This window comes from Macrobrachium nipponense, chromosome 26 (genome assembly GCF_015104395.2).
Source record: "Macrobrachium nipponense isolate FS-2020 chromosome 26, ASM1510439v2, whole genome shotgun sequence".
Classification (NCBI taxonomy): Eukaryota; Metazoa; Arthropoda; class Malacostraca; order Decapoda; family Palaemonidae; genus Macrobrachium; species Macrobrachium nipponense.
This window is the reverse complement of record NC_087215.1, coordinates 47,426,666-47,447,931: the sequence shown is the minus strand read 5'-3', so window position 1 is coordinate 47,447,931 and position 21,266 is coordinate 47,426,666. Positions and strand designations below refer to the sequence as shown.

The 21,266-nt window shown below is 38.8% G+C and overlaps 1 protein-coding gene across 4 annotated transcripts in view; it reads left to right on the top strand.

Annotated features, from left to right (window-relative positions):
• LOC135200261 (uncharacterized) overlaps positions 1-20,470 on the top strand; it is a 31,839-nt gene extending 11,369 nt beyond the window's left edge. For 2 of the 4 annotated variants that reach the window (XM_064228742.1, XM_064228744.1), the window contains 3 exons: positions 8,432-8,600; positions 9,317-9,505; positions 19,897-20,470. In XM_064228742.1, the coding sequence (XP_064084812.1) occupies positions 8,460-8,600; positions 9,317-9,505; positions 19,897-20,445 (879 nt within the window). In that variant the 5' untranslated portion in view covers positions 8,432-8,459 and the 3' untranslated portion in view covers positions 20,446-20,470. Of the gene's footprint in view, positions 1-4,194; positions 4,676-8,431; positions 8,601-9,316; positions 9,506-19,896 lie in introns of those variants that run through there. The other 2 variants (XM_064228743.1, XM_064228741.1) reach the window with 2 other exon arrangements.
• Positions 20,471-21,266: the final 796 nt, after the last annotated feature.

The following is a 21,266-nucleotide window of genomic DNA, read 5'->3' as shown; positions in this document are numbered from 1 at the left end:
ATATATTCATGACTTCTCACCCTATTCCTACTGGGGCTGAACTTGGACTTCAAGGGCACCGAGAGTGTCTCTGTTCACCCAGCTATATCAAAACTATGGATTAGACACTAATATACATAATTTTTGACATTTTATTTTTACCCCTTCTGACTACCCTTTCTATCGCTGCTGAACTTGGACTTAAAGGGCATTGGGAGTGTTACTGTTTACCTCAGCAACCTCAAAAGCTATTGATTAGACAGTAATATCAGTAGTTTTCAGTTATTTTTAGATGTCACCACCTTCCCACCTCCTTCTCCCCCCCCCCTTTCTATCAGGGTTAAACTTGAAGGGCATCAGGAGTGTCCTTATTCATCTTAGTGACCTCAAAAACTATGGGTTAAACACAAATATCTGTCTTTTTCGGTTATTTTTACAAGCACCCCTTCCCACACCCCCTCTCCCTGTTGGGGCTGAACTTGGACTTGTAGGGCATAGGGAGTGTTGCGATTTTATCACAGATTCGTTGCCCAGATGTTGAGGGCCGATGACAAGATAGTAAAGGACCAAGCAGCAGCTACACAGGGTAGGGTTGAACAGACAAGGTCAGCAATTTTCACAAATTTATAAAAAAAATAAACTATTCAAGTTGAAAAACAGACAATTCCCATATACTACAATTAGTTACAATTCCCGTAAGTGCAAATCTAATGCCAAAGGATTATTATAACGAGGATTCAGCCGCCATGCAGTCGGATAGCAAAAACTAAGTCCCCGAAGGGGGTAATCTTCATAAAATAGAAAACATTACAATTAATTCTTTTGCAAAAGGGTCCCTGATACAATAGCTAACACATCTAAAGCGATAATGACCTAGTCAATTCAAATACGAGACGGATGCACCACGATAAATCTAACTCAAGCACATATCTTTCAACTATTAACTGGCTCGATCAGAGGAGAGAGTTGCAATTACCTTACCTCACCATTCTGGAAACAGAATGTCCTTCTGATGTGGTGTTGGCCCACTTTATAACTTGGTGACGCCAAAACGCGGACTTTTTTTTATTGCGCATCTATGTATTATCATGAATTGAAAACGATAAATCTACATTGCAATCAAGGGTCGATTGAAGTTTCATTAATTAAATTCAATTTAAGGCATTCTCCCGGATTCGCTATAATTTCGTCGTTTTCGCCTTGGGCAGTTCTTTTGTTTCTTTTACTGAATACCTCGGATAAATTTTGATTAATTATTTACAAAAAGGTAATTTTGTCTTAGTTTAATTCATCCTCTAATTAATCTGGTTCACCGCAACCTTTTAGTTGCATTCATTATTTTTGTTACTCACGTATCCACATCACCAACCGATTGACGCTCTTCTTCTTGTTAAATAACCTGCGTTGTGGAAGGTTTGTCATTAAAATGGGGATCCTACCTTTTTCGCGACAGGGAGTGTCATTATTAATCTCAATGACCTTAAGAACTATGGATAAGACACTAATATTTGTCGTTTTCAGTTATTTTTATTTCCCCCCTTCTGCACCCCTCCCTTAAATATATATATATATATATATATATATATATTATATATATATATATATATATATATATATATATATATTCCCTTCGAACCCCAAAAATTTTTCTTCTCCAATTTTGTTGAGATTCGCAGCCTATGAAGGTTTCTGTATAATAACTGCGCATACCTTACGAGAAGGATCAAATGTAACCCGTTTCCGCCTTATGAAGCCTTTTATAGTGTCCAGATTTCTTGACATTGGGCTTCAATGCACAGATTATGGCAAGATTATCGAAATATACATGGCATATTTTCGACATCTGAATGATAATGAAACCGAGAAATCGCTAACATCATGAGATATATAAGATATCACTAATGAAAAATGAAATTCTAAGGAAAAAAAATTCTCATATACTGAGATGTTGCTGTTTACCTGCTGTAAATTTGTTTAGAGATGAATGAACTGTATTTACGATTGTGGAATAAATCACTACAAATAACCCAATTTCGACTAAGAAAGCAACCTGTAGTTTTTCCTCTGAAAAATTCATGGATAAGTAAAACTTCGAATGTTTAATTTTTTTTTTACTGAAATTACTCACATGAAAAATAATACAAGAGTGCAAATGCTAAAATGCTCTATTACAAGGAGTTACAAGGATTAGGATGTCTCAAAGACTTGTTAGTCCATCCGAGGAGACATCGTGTGCTCATTTATCTGTAGGAGCAGGTTTTACTGTGCATTCACAGTGTCCTAATGGTTTTGTCTAGCTTTCTTTTAAACTCTTCCACACTGTTGCCGTTTACAATTCCTGGTGGCAGCTTATTTCACGTGTCACATATTAGAGACCTAATAATTATATTTATGACCCAGTTTTGTTTTAATTAATTGTAAGTATAAGCCTCGATAGCTGTTGAGTTATTGAAGCCTTAATATAAATACATTATTTGGCATTTTCCAGTTGGGGTGGGGGGAGAATTGTTAAAGTCCAAATTCACCTTTAATTCTCTGATTCACCATCAGAATCATTCATTACCGATCTCTTTCTCTCTCTCAGTGCCAAATAATATCTTTACGTTAAGATTTCAATAGCTCAGCAACTGTGTGTGTGTGAGAGAGAGAGATCTGTAGTAAATGATTCTGATAGTGAATGAGAGAGTTAGTGGTAAATTAGGACTTTAACAAATTAGCTAATTCTCTCTCTCTCTCTCTCTCTCTCAGCTTTTGAGGTATTGAAGCCTTAATGTAAAGACATTATTTGGTATTTAACAGAGAGAGAGAGAGAGAGAGAGAGAGAGAGAGAGAGAGAGAGAGAGAGATATGTAATAAGTGATTCTGATGGTGAATAAGTAAATTAAAGGTATTTAAATTCTCCCCCACCCCGACCTTTCTCTCTGTTAAATGTAAAATAATGTCTTGACGTTAAGACTTCAGTAACTCAACTGTTGAGAGAGAGAGAGAGAGAGAGAGAGAGAGAGAGAGAGAGAGAGAGAATGGGGGAAGAATTTGAATAGAGAGAGAGAGAGAGAGAGAGAGAGAGAGAGAGAGAGAGAGAGAGAGAGAGAGAGAGAGAGAGAGAGAATGGGGGGAAGAATTTGAATAGCTCTGTTAAAGTCCAAATTTACCTTTAATTCTCTTATTCATCATCTGAATCATTATTACAGATCTCTCTCTCAGTTAAATGCCAAACAATGTCTTTATATTAAGGCCTCAGGAACTCAACAGCTATTGAGGCTTACATTTATTTAGTTAAATTAAAACTTAGTCATAAATGAAATTCTATGTTGTTAATGTAATTATTGATAAAACTTCTCAGTGAGTTATTAAAACCATATTAAGTTAAGCAAAAATAGCAAAATGTTGATTGCAATGAGTCTCCAGCATTAACTAATAGAGGGAAAATCGCAGTATTACTGAGGCCCAGTGTCCAAAATTCTGCACACTTCCCAGCAAGGCATTTCTTCAAATTGCAAATCACAGATTAAATGCGATTGTATGATCATTTCATCACTACAAAGATATAGAAAAAGAATTTCTAAAGGCATCTATTAGGTTCTAAGTTTAAAATATAGCTTGTATGATGAAGCAGTTTACAATTTATTTAAATATAAATCAATTTCCAATTAATAGAAGCCCACGTCAAGAATACTTGACACTCCAACTCCAACGAGAGCTGTCTCCATAACACCTATCAAAAATACATTGTGGTCCTGGTCGTACTCACTAATGTGTGAGGGATCTTCACTGAGAATTTTAAGCAGCTGTTGTATTAAATAGGACGTGATAGGTCATGAAATTTACCCTTAACTTCAGATGTTTCCAAGAAACGGAACTTCTGGTCACTTGGCGGTATGCTGACGCCATGTTTTCAGAGGTGAATGTCTAAAACTTCTATGGTGTGGAGCGTATGATCTCTCATAGAAGATGGAATATTTATATGCCATAACTACTGATTTTTTCAGCTGAGAGGATTGTTTATTAAGTGTCCAGTATTCTGGACACTTTACCTAGGGCTGGGTACGAAGGGGATATATATATATATATATATATATATATATATATATATATATATATATATATATATATATATATTGTCCACGAGGTTATCTTTATCTCTACATGTGTGTGTGTGTGTGTGTATGAACAAAATACTCTTAATCCCAAAACGCATTTAGGTCATCACCTGTGAAAAGAACCAACATCAGAGTAATCCTTTTTGACATAATTAAATTAAATGTTAGGAAAAATATATCAGTAACTATAGGGGTAACGAATATTTAAGTAACTAATTTTATATCACGAATTACTCATTCACACGGTCACACCGTGTTAATATGTATATAATCGCTGGCAACTCTTTCCATCTGGTTTAACGGTTCTCGACTTCCCCCTTGTCTAGGGGTTCCCCGGGACTATTCGGGTCTTCGAATAAAGGGAAATGAATTAGTGTCTACAGATCCGCTGAGGGTTGAGCTCGCACTCGCAGGCTGCAGCGACGGCGACGAACGAACAGTCTTATCAAGGGATCTGACTAGAGAAGTTGTGGTGGTAACTCTTCTTAATTGTGTCGTGTAAAACTTCGTGTGTTATGTGTTTGTCAGGGAGTTATCCCGTCATCGTTGTGAGATAGAAGTGGGAGTAACTTCGGAAGTGAATATCGAAGTTTGACGTAAGTTGTAAAGGAAACTAAATCTTAATTTTATACCTATTGTTTCTCGTGGTGAATCTCTACAAAATTCATTTATTGACAACTAAGACCCATGTGACATCCTGGTATAAATTTATGGAAGTTTACTGTTACAAAATGACGGTTATTTGAATGATATGCCAGTATCAACGTTATTTATCATTAGAGTAAGTTTGCTTAGACCCGGAGTGAGTCAGAATCGTTTGTTCTCTGTGACGTTGACTTTCGTTAGGAGCGGAATTTCAAGGCCGTAGAAAGGGAAAATGTGGGTCACTGGCGTCGTTGCTTCCCGGTCGATTTCGTATCGTTTCTCGAGGTTTCAGTCAGTCGCGTGTTCTTTTTTATTACGATACTTGATGTTATCGCGTGGTATTGAACGAAAGAATCTTGCTATTAGTGACGTATTTTCGAGGGTTTAATGCATGACTGTACCTACTATTGGAAGTTAACGCTCTCTCTCTCTCTCTCTCTCTCTCTCTCTCTCTCTCTCTCTCTCTCTCTCTCCGTGTGCAAATGCGAGTTAATTCGTGTACAAAAACTCATCCACGCGCTTCATAATAGCTTGTACCGAATTAATAAAATATACTGTAATGCAGGTTGCGTGTGTACATACTACTGTCAGTTCTTGAGTGAATGTTTGAACGTATTAAAATGAGTACCATCTAATTGATTGATTAATATTCCGAAATAAGAATAGATGAACATAAACTTATAGAGAAATAGATGAAATGGTAATTTGTATAACTTTGGTTTTGAAATGCTGCCTTTATATGCTGTTATGGTTGAAGAATACAGGAACAAAGCCGTTGATAAAGAATAAAGTTTAACAACGTTGAAATCTTATTGTTTATTATTTACTTTCCCTTTGTTTGTCTCGGAGCTAAGATGAAGCAGAGGTTTATTATTTACGTTGCCTTTGTGGTCTCGGGACTAAGAGATAAAGCAGAGCGAAAAATCGACAAAGAACTGTAAGATTTTTTATGCTGAGTTATTGAAATTGTGTATTTTTTCTTAAAATTTGCATGTCACCTTTTTAATTTTTTTTATTTCGGCTGTTATTTTTCAGTCTAGTTTTGCTCTGTGCTTTCCTTATGGCATAGTTTTTTTTTATAATCTTGCAAATTACATTTATAGGACCTTTTTCATTTTGGGTAATTGAACTAATGGTAATTTAAGGCCACAAGTTTTAAAGGAATCATGGGCTAATTGACTCGAAAGTTGCTACGTAAGTTTACCGCACATAGGGCCTATCCTTCACAGTGGCGGAAACCAGGTTATTATAGGACCTGGTGCAAATGATTTGAGTGGACCTCTATCTTGAAAAGCAAAATTAATTGCCATTACATGATTTAACAGTAACTAATGCTCATAAATAAACCAAAACACACTCATCTACATTTATACGATTTATGGGTGTGTCAGACTTGTCAGCCCTACCCGAAACTTTTGCTGGAGATTATAAAAGAAACAAAAAATGCTGGAGATTTAAAAAAAATTAAATCCAAGGCAAAATATCATTACTCTAATAACCTTCATCCAATAATTCTCAATATATTGCATTTTATACTAAGAACAAAGATGCATAATTTCATGAATAAATATACTAAAATTAAAGGAAAATATTTATATCCATATGACAAAATGGCTGTTTATAGCCTGTTTTAGTACATATTGCATGTATTTTATGAGCAGACTATGATAGAGTGATAACATTTTTGAACATCAGAGTGTGCTCGGGTATATGCACATGTTGCTGACTTAGCTTTCACAAGTAATTCACTTTTGGTTTATACTCATAGCAAGCCTTATGGACGACCTCATTCGTTTTAAAGCCAATAAGTGATTCTAGTGTCCCTTCAATATTAAGACTGGCTCTCTGAGAGGTGAAGTTCTTATTGACAACACTGAACACCCTTTTTCATCAGCGTTACTGTGAGTTACCTAAGGTCAGAACTAGCTTGGCAACCTTCCTGAAGAAATGATTATATTTACTGAACAATAAATTGCGAAGATTTTTATCTAAATGCGGGAAATCCGAGTACGCAATGCGGAATGGGGAGGTATTTTTCGAAACACGGGAGACTCCCTGCAAATGCGGGAATGGGGTGAGGGGGTTTGGTTGGTAGGTCTGGTGTGTATAGATACCTGTATATATGCATCTATATTGTATACACACACACACACACACACACACACACACATATACATATATATTTATATATATATATATATATATATATAGATATATATATATATATATATATATATATATATATATTGTGTGTGTGTGCGTGTGTTGAAATGCTAAAAAACTTACCAAAATATTAAAAGTCAACCTTTCTTACTTTCATCTCGGCGAAGGATTTTATTACTTCTAAGTTTGTGTTTCTTGCCATGCTATTTTCAATCGATATAATCGACAGTCCACTCAATCGTTCTTGAGCCTTTGGTCTTCTCAAATAAGTTTTGATCATTTTGAGCTTTGAAAAGGATCGTTCAACACTTGCGACTGTAACAGGGATGGTTAGAAATAAAGTGATTACCTACATTTAGGACTTCAAGAAAGCTTGAACCCATGACGCTGTTTTCATATATCAATATAGCATATAGTTTAGAAACTGTAGTAATGTTTTCAAGATGTGATCTGAAATGTTGGCGGAAAGACAACAACTGAGCTGGATACTGTAGAAATATCTTCCTTGTATATTTTATTTAAAGTTACTGCTCCGTTATATAGCTCATCATCGGATGCATTAAGTAAATTCTTGGGAAAGATTGTTTTGAAATTTTCAGCAACATGTCTTAGATCTTTACATCTTTGATTTAGTTAAGCGATCAGTATGTCCATGCAACCAAAAACACATTCATTTTGAAGTGGTACTCTGGATCCGGAAACCTTTCATCTGTAGTACATAATTCATCAAAATGTTTTTTGGCCCTTCTGATGCATTTGTGCTGAAACTTTGGCTCAACACCACATTTATTCGAGAGCTTCTCAGCTGCTTCTTTTACTTGTTCATAGCTGTCTCTCATTTGCGTTAGAGAGTCAACAGAGTCCTTCAGCAAATGAATTGCTTTGTCCAGCATCATCTGACTTTGCAATGCCTTAGGAAGTTCATTTATTGTTTCTAGTAATTTTGTTTGTGTGGCAACCAGGAATATAAACTCAAATTTTTCTATTTTCTTCAGTAGGCTACCTGTAGCATCTCATTCACTATGACTTTCACTAAGAAGACTTAGTTTGAGAGCTCTTATACAACATCTAAATAGCAAAATCTTAAAGCAACTAGTGAGTCATGTCGCGATGACCATCGAGTAGGATATAATCGTTTTTGTGTTACTTTCCCAGTAGCTTCTGAGACAAGCTAATTCTTTCGTTTTATACTGCGGCCAAAGAAATTTTAAAGCTCTACTATGATGATCATCATTATTATCATTTATATTTTCACTTTTTCTATTACCTAAACATATTTACAAGTATATTACCAAATCAATCTCTTAAGACATTATGGGCCCCCAATCACAGTGGGCCCTAGTGCATTGCCCCTCCTGCACCCCAAGTAGTTAAGCCACTGATCCTTCATTCAGACTCGAAAGGCGACTATGATTATATTCAGTTGATCAGACAAATCAATTCAAAGTGTGAAAGAAAGCAACAGCATCTTTGTTTACGAGTCCATTTTGTGATCAAGCAGTCACAAGTCACAGACAACTCTAAATGTGTCAATGCATTTTCAGAAAATCCATGTAGCATAGCAAGGACGAGATGATGTACTTTGAAGATAGAGAAGAGGCCGATGGCATGGAGGTGCTGCTGTCTTCCCCTAGGTTAGGTCGCACCGAAATCGATCTCATTCCCAGGATGGCTGCGATGAATCTTGCTGAATCCTTCCCGGTCCTCATCACGGTCAGTATGGGTTGTCTTGTGCGCAAAGCATTTTACACAAGTTTATGTGTAATCGCCGTGGACGGTAGAATTTTACCTTAACATTACCCGCCTTCATTGTGTGCTTAATGTAGTAGCTCACTGAGATTAAACTAATGTTTTGACCCATTCTTCGTATCCAGTTAGTAACCCGTTCAGCCCTTTCTACTCAAAGCATAGTACACAGCACTTATTATGCTAAGAGTTCATTCTAACAGCTTCAGCTGCTCTATATTATTGCTCAGAGGTCATAAACAAAGCTCTAACCTAGATATTCATCATACCATATGACTTCCATGGTATTGTTGGCCATATTAATTCTAGTTTTAGTTCACACATGTAGTAGTAGTTTATATCAATATTTTGCATGTTGTGTTTTGTTTTCCACCACAAATTATAGGTTGTAAAATCTGTTTTGATGGGATTGTCTAATACCAATTTGGTACAATTTATAATCTGAATTTTGTAGTGACAAATTCCATTTCTTGTCAAGTATAGTATAATTGTAAAGGAAAAAGAAAACTATTTACAATACTGTATATATTTACAAAGATCCAAGGCATGCCCCCCAACTGTACTTTTTTTAATACCACAGCTTACGATTGAGAAGGCAAACTTTATTGTTTACTCTGGTTTTCCCCCTTAACTTTTGATTTTCCCATTTAACCTGCCTTAACCGGTCCTTTTAATTGATAAAGGGAGAAACCTTCAGAGCAATAGGGCACCCACTGAAGTCACTTATTGGCGAAGGAAGAGTGTGTGCCATTCAGCACAGTGAGGGAGGAGCGCGGTATGCCAGAGTCTCTGTGTCTCCAGATCATAGCAAACTGTTTGTCCATCACCTACGAAAAGAAGCACCCCCGTCTGCAAACATATGTCTCGTCGAGGTAGGTTTTAGGTAGGTAGTATATACAATACAATGTAGGCACAGGGCTTGTGTAATATACGGTATACAATTCTAAGTCTTAGGGTGCTTATCACCCTTGGGCAAACCTTCTACTATAACCCTAATTAATGTATTGATTGCCTTGGTTTATGTATCAATAGAGTGGCTTGATCCTTATATACCTGTTTAAAGGACTGTTGTTCCTACACAATATACAAACCCTCGGTCCTTTACATGGATGGGAACTGCTTACGGCGAAGCTGGAATGCGGACGTCAAAACGCTCGAGCAAGGTTGTTAGGGAGTAACTACCGTGCGGTAGGAGGCGGCGAGACGCAGCACCTTCCCGGATGTAAAGTAAACATACATTCCACTTTGCTCTCTGCCGTTATGTGATGAAGACAAGTTTTCGTGAGCTCTAGCCCGACTGTCGTAAAACTTTTTTTTTTTTTCTCTGTAGGATCTTTTCTTTTATTATTTCTGAAATATATTTTGAATATACTAAATTTGATATTTTAATTACAAATCCACGACTTGTGAAAGCCTTGCAGACCGGCTTCCCCCAGTGTGAGTGTGTTCCCGGGTCAGCAGCCAAGGGTGTAACATTTGCCCCCATCACATCCTTCCCTTTGATAAGGGCGTGATTTTATAATTGTTATGATATGCTGCTCCTACCGCTTGCGCAGTCAGAGAGTTTGCCGGGAGGAAAACTTCGGAGTCTTCGCCCTTAGTTTTCTCTCCCCATATTCTTTCATTCTCTTTCATCCTCTTCGCTCACTTGTCGAACGAGGAGGGGGTGGGGGCCTGGTGTTGGCTATTGGGTGGCATTCTCAGGGGTCTCCGCTGCTTTGGAGGGCAGTTCCCTTCAGAATGAGAGGAGTCTTCTTTTAGTAATTTTAATTTTAATTTCTTCTTCAGGTTGACAGTGTAGCTTTAGTCTAGGACACAGCAGAAGATGGTTGGATATCTCACTGTTGGTTATCCTAACCTTCTGAGTGTAGTACCAGTGACACTAGTATGCCGTGGTACTGCCTCGTGCATGTGTGTGTGTGTATAGTTCCCCTGCTGTGCCATCTGTTAGATTGCTACTGTTGCCCTGACGACCAGTCGTTGGGCAGCTTCTGCTGTGCCTCTGCCTCTGCTATTGACGTTTTCAAATCAACATCCTGTAGAAAAAACTCTTCTGTGAAAGAAACGTCATCCTCCACTGCCCGTCCCTTCTTTTTCTGAGGTTCGAGTTGGTACCAGGAAACCGGATAGGCCCCCTTCGGCCAAAGAAAACGAAGGCTGTCTTTTCCCCCCTAAAGAAGTCCTTCTGCAGGATTTCTAAGGGCCTGCCTCCTCGATCTCTCATCAGCTCTTCCCAACCTGCAGGCTCGGGAACTGATTCAAATGTCCCTAGGTTTTGTGTTTCAGAAGCTGTGGGAGCGCAAGCTTCGGTTTGCATTCCCGTCATCAGTTCTAGAGGTTCTGCCTCTAGACTGGTGCTGTGTCGGGTGCTTGTGTTTCTAACAAATCGTGAGCATCCCAAGTTGCTGACAGATTCCTCTCCCCATCCCAATTCAGGCAGAGGCCAAGACATTCACGTGTCTATCTTACCAGCACTACCACTCTTTTGCATTCTCCTATGGGGTCCCGCGTTTTGGGTGCTCGCGAAGCGCTTGGATTCTTTGAAATCACAGCCACTCGGAATGAAAGAGAGAGGTAATTTCTGATGATTGTCTTTACGAGATTTGGGAGTCTCGTCGAGTGCTTGAATTCCTTAGAATTTCAGGTGTTTGGATTCCTTGGAATTGTGAGCACTCGGAAGTTGATAAAAGACTGCTCTTGAATATTGTTTTTATGAGATTCGGAAGTCTCGCCGAGCGCTTGAATTTCTTAGAACTTCGAGGGTTCGACAAGTGCTCAGATTTTTTTAATGGTGAGCGTTCAGCAGGTGCATTATCGACTGACCAGGATTTTATGGAATCTGGGGTGTTTTTCAATCACTATGGGGGAGTTCGTTCTCCAGTCTTGTTTAGCTACAGAATGAAGAAGTGTCGAGACACTTGGGCGTTTTGACACTAGCAGCACTTTTTTAAGTGCTTGGTCAGGTACCATCCTTGTCTTGGACCTTAGGGTCCGAGCACATAGGATAGCAGACATAGAATCCCTCTGAACTTTCTTCAAGAGGGGTTTCGGCCCCGAAGGAGACTAGTGCATAGGAGAGGAAAGCGATAGTTCTTAGCAGACTATTACCACCCATAGTCGTGTTAAGGTGATCTGCTTAGCTCACTCGATTCGGTTCGAGCTGCTTGGACCAACTGAATCGAGTGCTCGGCTCTGTCAGAGTAAACTTTCTGCTCTCCTTGGGTTGATGCTTTGCCATGGCATAAGCACCCTCCTTTCCTGTGCTGCAGTCATCACAAGTTGGTGATCACCCTCAATCTACCCCTCCTGCTAGTTCTTCTAGCAGGACAGGTAGGAATGACCTTTCCCCTTACCTGTTCTCTTAATCCTCTTGGTTATTCTGAGAGGCACAAGGCGGACAGAGAGAGTTCTGATTAGTTTGCTCTTTTTTGGAATTTGGCTACAAGGGTTAGTAACTTAAGATCAATCCTCGGATCGTCTTGTCATACACTCAAGTAGTCCAGAAAAGTTTCATTGGGTCCTGTCAGATCTCCCTTCTAGGGGAGAAAATTGGGAGTCATGCCTTTGGGAAACTCAAGAGTTTTTCCTTGGGATACGAATACCCTCGATTTTCATTTGGCAGAGATCTATGTGTTGATTTGTCTGCACAATGATCTCTGGAATAGGACTGCAACTCCCCCCTGTGAATACCTTCACTGCTCGAGGCCCTTGTTCTTCCAGGAGAGACAAGGGTTTTTGTAGGGGTGTCCATTCCTTGTTTGTGAGGAGTTCATTCAGAATTTTAGAACACCCAATCAAGCTCTCTTCTCTGTTATTGCGAAGGAAGCAATTTTTCTTTACTTTGGAGGGGGTCCTGTGCTGACTGCAGATGGTTCTATCTCTGCTTCATCTGGACTTGGGTCTGTTGCTGTTTTCCTTGTTGCGAACAATGTTCCTCTCGCAACAAGAGGACACCACAATGGTGTCTCTCCAGGCAGTCTCCTGACAGGATCTGTTATCCTTTACTCTCTGCAAGGCTTAACTTCCTTGAATGCATCATTTTTGAAGGAATTCTGTCTGATAGAGACTGTCCCAATTTGGAGTCGCTCTTCTACCCAACACCAGACAGCAACCTGAGGGCTATTCTGGTGCTAATTGAAGAAGGACTTTGTCCTTACCCTTTCTTTACCACAGTTTGTTTTGGGGTACACAGAGTACCACCATTCAAGACTATTGCATAGTACCGGGTCCATAAAGGTGGTATGCATGTACTACCAACCTTCCACTTCTCAGTTCCAGACCTCTTATGATTTGGTAATTTCGGTTTGAAGGGTTGGAAGCAAAACGAGCAGTATTGGAGGGCTCGGGAAGGTGGTACACACTGCCAGGCATATTATAAAGCAAAACAAACATTATTGTCGACTACCTAGATTCAGACATTTTGATATATACTGTGAATACAGTATATATGCACACATACATTCATATATATAGATGATAAAAAGTCTAGTATTGAACAAAATTGTAATCTCTCTCTGAAATAGATGAAAAAGTTACATGGCAACACTCACTCGTGGCGTTGAGTGTGGCGACTTGAGTGGAAGGGAAGTTAGGGTACATCATTTCACCTTACGCTTCTGGGCAGTAATCATCGAATGCATTATATGCTCTGATGCTGTTTACTACAATTATAAGTGAAAAATGGATGTAACCAAGAAACCATGTTGGTGTTTTTAGAAATAAAAGCGTGAAAAGTAAAAATCCTCTACACAAGTATAAAACCATTTGTATTTTTTTCTGTGCTGCTCTTCAGTCTTCTTTCTCTAGAGATACTTCAGAAAAAATTATGTGAAGAGGAATGATTATACTGGCCACGTAACGTATGACCCATTTACTTTATTTATTAAATTACTGAAAAAAATAGGTTTGGTAACAAACGGAATGTTTGTTTGGTCACGCTTCTCGGTAAAGATTCATAAGTCCCAAGTCGTCTTGACCCAGAGGAACAGTCCTTTACATGGTTATGCCTCTCTCTCTTCAGAGAATAGACCGATACTGTGGTAGTCAAGTGTTGTGACAGGGTGACTGCCTTGTCCCTTAGGTATTGGTCAAGACCTTTGGGTTATCATAACCATTTGACTCAACCTTATGGTCAGGCCAGACTTTCTTCAGTCCCCTAAGAAGTCCCAGGCTCCGAAGGACGATTGCAGAAACACCCAACCTTCTGTTTCTCTTCTAGGAAGGGGGCAGAAGGAAAGATTACGCTCGTAACGGGGGTTCATCTTTTGCTGGTATCTCGATGAAGGGTTGCTTGTCGAGTCTCTGGACTTGAACAGCAACATAACCGAGGCCTGGTAAGATGATATCATTCATGAAGTATCTGTTTCCTTCCTGGCGTCAGTCACCTTCCATCGAACTTCCACTTCTCCTGTGTTCCCTTTTCGGGAACAGCCAGTTTGGCTAAGAGCTAATCGTCTTCAGAGTCTTTTTGTTGCCATAGAAGCCTACCTTCAGGATAACTTTTCCTTTGCTCTCTTCATTAGAGAATGAAGGTGGTCTGCTAACAGCCTTTAATCTTTTCCTGTCTCGAATAATAAGGAGGGAATTAGGGTGGTGCTTGATCAACAGGAACCTTTTGAATATACTTGTATATTCTCTTCGCGACATATGTCTGGTAACAGATGCACTGACTTGAGTAATATGTGCATACCTGTAGGATGGTTGTCTTAACATCCTGAAACTCAAGGCAACCTTTTGGGCCCCCTAAGAGGTTTGGGATTTGATTTTGAGACACCCAGTGGTGTTGTTGAGTAACAACATCACAGTATTGGCATTTATCACCGAAGAAGAGGGTTTCATTTCCCTCCTATTTTGGTTAACATGCAGGTACTCTAGTGTAATTTTATGTACTGCACTCAATAGCTCTATCAGCCAGACATATTTCCACATGAAATACACTGGCTGGCTACTTGGCTTCTGGATTTGAGTGATGGGCAGAGCGTTGCTTTCTTCAGAGAGAGATTTTTAGTCGTAGTACTGTTTCTCCTCAATCGAGGTTTAACTACTGAGAGCAACCTCTCTGTCTTACCATTGAACAGACTCAGGCCGTATTTTTAAACTACCACCTTCCCTGTTCGATGAAGAGCCTGCTCGTGAAATCCCCTCGTGGAGCAGTATTTTAAAAACATAGGAGCAAGGTCTAAAGGAGAAGCGCTTTCATGAGGAGGGACGTGTGGGACGGTTGGTGCGCCGGAGGTGGTTAAATCCAAGAACATTTCATTTGGGAGAGAAAGGCAGCTATTCTTCTTCTGAACATGCACTTTTTACTTATATATATATATATAATATATATATATATATATATATATATATATATATATATATATATATATATAACATGGGGGGAAGAACCCCCAGTATTCATAAGGTAAGCGTGGACACGAAACGGAAGGCAGACCCCCACACCCATTACATACACAGGCTCTCTCTCTCTCTCTCTCCCGCAATCACCCCATCTCTCTCGCTCTCTCTCTCCAAGGAATCACCCTCTCTCTCTCTCTCTCTCTCCACCTCTTTCTCTCCATTCTAACAGGTAATGAAAATGAGAGAGTTGCATCATAACATAACGTTTATTTACAAGAATAACTAAATCAATTAACTAAGTAATCCAGTCTTACAGACTAACTTAAAAACAACTCATTGTCAAGTCACCCAAAAGTCCACACCTCTCCCTGGGAACTCTGTCCCACCGAAATCCAGATCCGTCTGTTCAAAGATACAGAACACATCTCGGTAAGTACACACACAAGTTTAAAGACAAAGTTAATAAAATGGAACATCTTACAAGATATCAAACAAGCCATCCCTCTTTGGCTAAAGTAAAGGTAACACTTACCCATTCCAACCGGAATATCACTCACTGATAAATAAAAAAACACTTTGGCATCTGCCATCATGGCTTCGCCTTCCTCCCCCGAATGTCTGTGCAAGTCTTCCCATAGACTTGGCTAGTGATACATTATGAATAGAAGAGGCGCACACGCACATACGAACACACAGTTCGATAGCGCCTCACGGTTCTAGCTGCATCTAGTTTCACAAAGGCACTTTGGGAAGAGTTCATAAACTGTCCCCGTACATTGACTTCCTGAATTAAGCACTTTTTAGCTCACGCCATCCCCTAGAATCTCATTGATCAGCTATTCTCAGGTCGTTACCCTCGCACTGTCCTCCACATTCCATAGGTTACAGAGAACGTACGAACAATATATTTATTAAATTAATCAAATCCCTATGTCTTACATATATATAAATATATAGATATATATATATATATATATATATATATATATATGTACCCCAAAACAAACTGTGGTAAAGAAAGGGTAAGGACAAAGTCCTTCTTCAATTAGCACCAGAATAGCCCTCAGGTTGATGTCTGGTGTTGGGTAGAAGAGCCACTCCAAATTGGGACAGTCTCTATCAGACAGAATTCCTTCAAGAATGATGCATTCAAGGAAGTTAAGCCTTGCAGAGAGTAAAGGATCACAGATCCTGTCAGGAGACTGCCTGGAGAGACACCATTGTGGTGTCCTCTTGTTGAGAGAGGAACATTGTTCGCAACAAGGTCAGAATAGCGAGTTGTTTCTCTCCCATTCAGTTGTGAAGACATGGTCCACATTCGGCCTCGTCTTTCACAGGAAGTAGTAGTTTTTCTCCCCAGTCGAGGTTCAACTACTGATGAGAAACTTCTCTCTGCCTTGCCATCACAGGGACCTCTGGTCTCTAGATGGCGTTTGGCTTTCATTTAGGGTTCCTATCTCGAGCTTTTCACACGTCCTTGAAAGAATCATCAGACAGATGTTGTCTCTCAAGACCACATATCGTCTTACTCTGACATTGGCGAAAAGGATAGATGATTTGCATGGACCTTCCTTAATATCACCCTTCAGAAGGTGGCTGTTGATATCTCGACTCCGTCTGAGATGTCGTAATGAACTCCGAAACATTCAGCATCTGTTGCCAGGTTTGAATCTTTCATGATCCCTTGTACCATATCATATACTTTTTAAACTGATGATTCAGATCAATCATTACTTTGTTGTGTAGGGTGCTACCGCTACTTTCCTTGAAGGCTCACTAAACTGGATGTTTGTTTGCAAACAGTCTTTAAACTGTTTGCAAACACTTTTCACCGTATATTTGTTTCCCATCCAGAATGGAAAACATTTAGTGTTTGTGTGTGTATATGTATATATACACTTGTATGTGTGATATATATATATATATATATATATATATATATATATATATATATATATATAACTATATATATATATATATATATATTATATATTATATATATATATATATATATATATATATCATACATACTACATACATTAGTCAATATATATATATGATATAGATATATATATATATATATATATATATATATATCTAATATAACATAAGATACAAGCTATCACATTACCGTGATTCATATACATATATCAAACTACAAATGTCCTTTAATATCTAATTCGCTCTACCTCAGAATTAATATATTTTCATATATGCTTAACCGAGGGGGAATTTATTAAGCGATAATAGAATTGGCGATCGACAGGCGCGAACCAGCGACCTTTCAATTCCAGGACTGGCAGTGAAGCCGTTTTTAAACCACCCCGACACCGCAAGAGATAATATAAGTTCATGCCGCCTCCCACGTGAAATACTCTTTCGCGCACAGGTATATTTTGTTTTGGAGACTGCATAAACCCATCTCGTTCTCGGTGGCGTGGTAGTGCTTTTGCCCGCACGTAGTCATTATATAAGTCTATCACATTACCGTAAGCAGATTTTGCTCTCATTCTCTCTCCCCCCACTTTTTAAACACATTTGAAAATTATCACTCAATTCACAAAGTAAATATAATGAATTAAGTATCTCTATAGATAGGCCTATGCTTGCTCGCTCTCTCTCTCTTCCAAGTTTCTCTCTCTCTCTCCACACTTTTGAAACACATTTGAAAAAAATATTATCACTCAATCTCTCAAAGTAAATATAATGAATCAAGTATTTCCATCGATAGACCTATATGCTTGCGCTCTCTCTCTCTCTCTCGCCATATTTCATTCTTTATTGTAATGTTCCTCACGATTTCCACAAGTACTGCCCAAGTTTTAAATAATTTTCTCTCATTTTTTAAGATCCGTCTTCAATTACGCATGAATTTTTACGTCAGTTTAGTGTAAAACATTACTTATAAGTAAGGTCTCACAGTAGGTTTTAAAAAATGATGATCAATATTCTACTCTGCAACTGGTGATGAACGTCACCTGTACAATCTGCCCGAGAACGCACAAAGTCAATGGTTTGGTCCATTCCTCGCATTTCGAAGAATATGTCGGACTGGAAGGTAGACACGGTCTCATCAGGACCACATTTATATCTTTCTACCTGTGGGTCTTTGCCCACAAGTCCTTGGAACCTTTTTTCCTTGGACCTGTGGTGGCTGCTCAACCAGTTGTTTTTTTACCCGACTCCTTTAAGAGGACAGATCATCATGTGCGGTTCTAGGGGTAAGAAGAATTCGAGAGTAACTGTCCTCTCCTTCTCCTCCTCCCACATCCTTCTACTTCTCTTTCTTTGGGCTGAGAATAGTACTCGAACATACACTTGCTGGGCTGGCATCTGAAGTGGTAAGTCTACACATCGAGCTTCCTTTCTATTTTTCTTATTGGAATCATAGGAGCAATCCCGCTCCTTCCTCTAGCAAGAGCGGAAGAAGAGACTAGGCATACGGTAGACTGGTAGACCCTTCTCTGATCTTTGCCTCAATGCCTAAGACCCCTAATATTCTTCCCAGCCTTTTTTTGTATGAGTTACGATTCCTCACTCATTCCAGGAGTCTGACTCCTGATCTCGCAGTTCTTATACTCTGATTAATTTGTCAGCGGAAGGGCATTCTTCCTCGCTCTTTTAACCAGGAGGAGTAGAGGAGAAGCCCAGGTGTGCAGAACTCCAGTCAGTTCAGGAGACTTACTCCCCTCCAACCTGAGCGTCTTCCTAATGTAAAGGACCGAGGGTTTGTATATTGTGTACACACAAATCACAATTTTTAAAAGTAAATTGTATTTTTCCTAACTATACAAAACCTGACGTCCTTAACATTTTAGGCCCACCTCATGCCACCCCTCAATCTGAAATCTGGGATGAAAAGCAAAGTGGAATGTTTACAACCAGGCAGGCGGGTCTCTATGCCTACTGGATGGTAGTTACTGCCTAAATCACCTTGTTCAAGAGTTTTAAATGGTGTGTTCCAGCTTCGCTACAAGCAATTCTAATAGAAAGAACCACAGGTTTGTATAGTTAATAAAAATATAATTTACTTTAAAAAATTGTGTTATTAACCATGGCCAGGTCCAAAGGTTATATGGGTCATGGTGTTTGTGATCCTGGTTAATGTATTCAATTAACCAGGTATACATCAAAGGTCAGCATAATAGGTGGGTCCTAATGACATGAATTTTTGGCTGTTTAATGTACCAGTTATCATGGTTTGTGTATTGAGTAAGACTGGTTAAGTCGAAGGTCGGGGCAGTTCTGTGGTTGAAATAATGGATTTTATATACATAGGGCCAAAGTAAAAACAATGACCTTAAACCTGCAACAGTAGTTATATAAATGACAAAGTTCTAGCAACCACAGTGGCTGTATAAATGACAAGGACCTAACAACCACAGTAGTTGTATAAATGTCAAGGACCTAACAACTACAGTGGTTGTATAAATGACTAAGGACCTAACAACCACAGTAGTTGTATAAATGTCAAGGACATAGCAACCACATTAGTTGTATAAATGACAAGGACCCAGTGGTTGTACGAGAATAAATGACAAGGACCTAGCAACTGCAGTGTCTGTATAAATGACTAAGGACCTAGCAACCACAGTATGCAGTTGTGTAAATGACAAGGAAATGACAAATGACCTAGCAACCACAGTATGTAGTTGTACAAATGACAAGGAAATAGCAACTACAGTACTTTTATAAATGGCAAGGACCTAGGGACGACAGTTGTTGTATAGATGACAGTGACCTAGCAGCCACAGTAGTTGTATAAATGACAAGGACTTAGCAACCACAATGGCTGTATAAAAAACAAAACCTTATGGTTACAGTTTGGAATATTTAATACTTAAGTGATGTTACTGATGATTTTATTAACAGAGGCCATATGATTAAAACATTATGTAAACAAAACATTCTCTCTCGACAGTACAAAGCCATTTTCCAAGCAATGGATTCGTCAACTAAACTGGCATTCCTGGAACTTGGGATGAATGGATCAAGCCTAGGAAAGTTACAGATCCGTCTGCTACAGGATGCTGGGGCATCAAAGCAATTCTGCCTACTTTGCTCTGCTGAGGTTGGTCCTTCTTACGCAAATACAAGGCTCCTAGATGTGTGGGAAAAGGACCTGGAGAAGGAGTATGTCACCTGTGGTGACTACGAGATGAACACTGGCCTGGGAGGAAGAGCTATTGTGTCAGGACTTGGTGACCAAGAGGAGTACAACAGGCCATGGCTTGCTGGAACTGTGTTTGGTTTTCTTCTCTGGAAAAGAGTTGCAGGACAGTTTTGTATTCTCACCAAAAACAACCCTGATATGGTGCTCAGTGCTCCATCTTTTGGCATGGTTGAGGAAGGCCTGAATATCTTGATTAATGCTATAAAGTTATGTAGCTGCATAAGAGATATATTCATTATTGACTGTGGAATGGTGTTGCCTTCCCATGGTGACAAATGCTCTGTTTTTTCGCTCTAAGAAAATAAAGTGTATATAACTGGTTTCCTTTGTGTTTTTTATATCTCATTTAAGTTATTCAGGTTGACAATGACATGTTAAATGCTACTTGAAAAAGTCATAAAAATGTTTAAGAAACAATTTCTACAGGAAGACCTGTTCTTGCATGGCTTACTTCCAAAAAACAATTCATATAAAATACACAAGGTACTGTACTTCTTCTTAACAAGAGAATGGCACTAAGGTCACTTCATGTCACAGAAGCAACTGTAAGAATAAAAGAAAAATGCTCTGCTTTAGTATTATAAACTATGGACAGATTGAACCATGAAGGTTGTGGTTGTACATCATGCAAGATTGAGCCATGAAGGTTGTAGTACATCATGCAAAGTTAATTTGAATTTTGGCTATATGTTGAAAATGAGGTTAACAACATTATTTACACAATATTAATTACCTGGAGTAAAGTTTGCTTGTGCCAAAGATTCAGGAAGGTAAATATGTAAAGTAAATACAACAAGCTTAATTCTAAGCTAGCATGGATGCAACTTGGTCCTGCTTGTATGACCTTTTCCTGGGTATCCGTCCATAGCTTTTCAAAGACCTTTTACCTAATTTTTTCTTGCATGATCATAAACCATACTCACTGATCTCTTAAGTGCACCTAAAAATGCATTTATTGATTTCATAGTAAACCTGATAATTCAATTATGATTCCACAGTGTCCAAAAAATTATCCATTGATCCTCAAATTCAACTGAAAATGCATTCAGTGCACATGAAAACAGTCACTGATTCCCTAATGTACCTGAAAAGAACATTTACTTATATCCTAATTACAT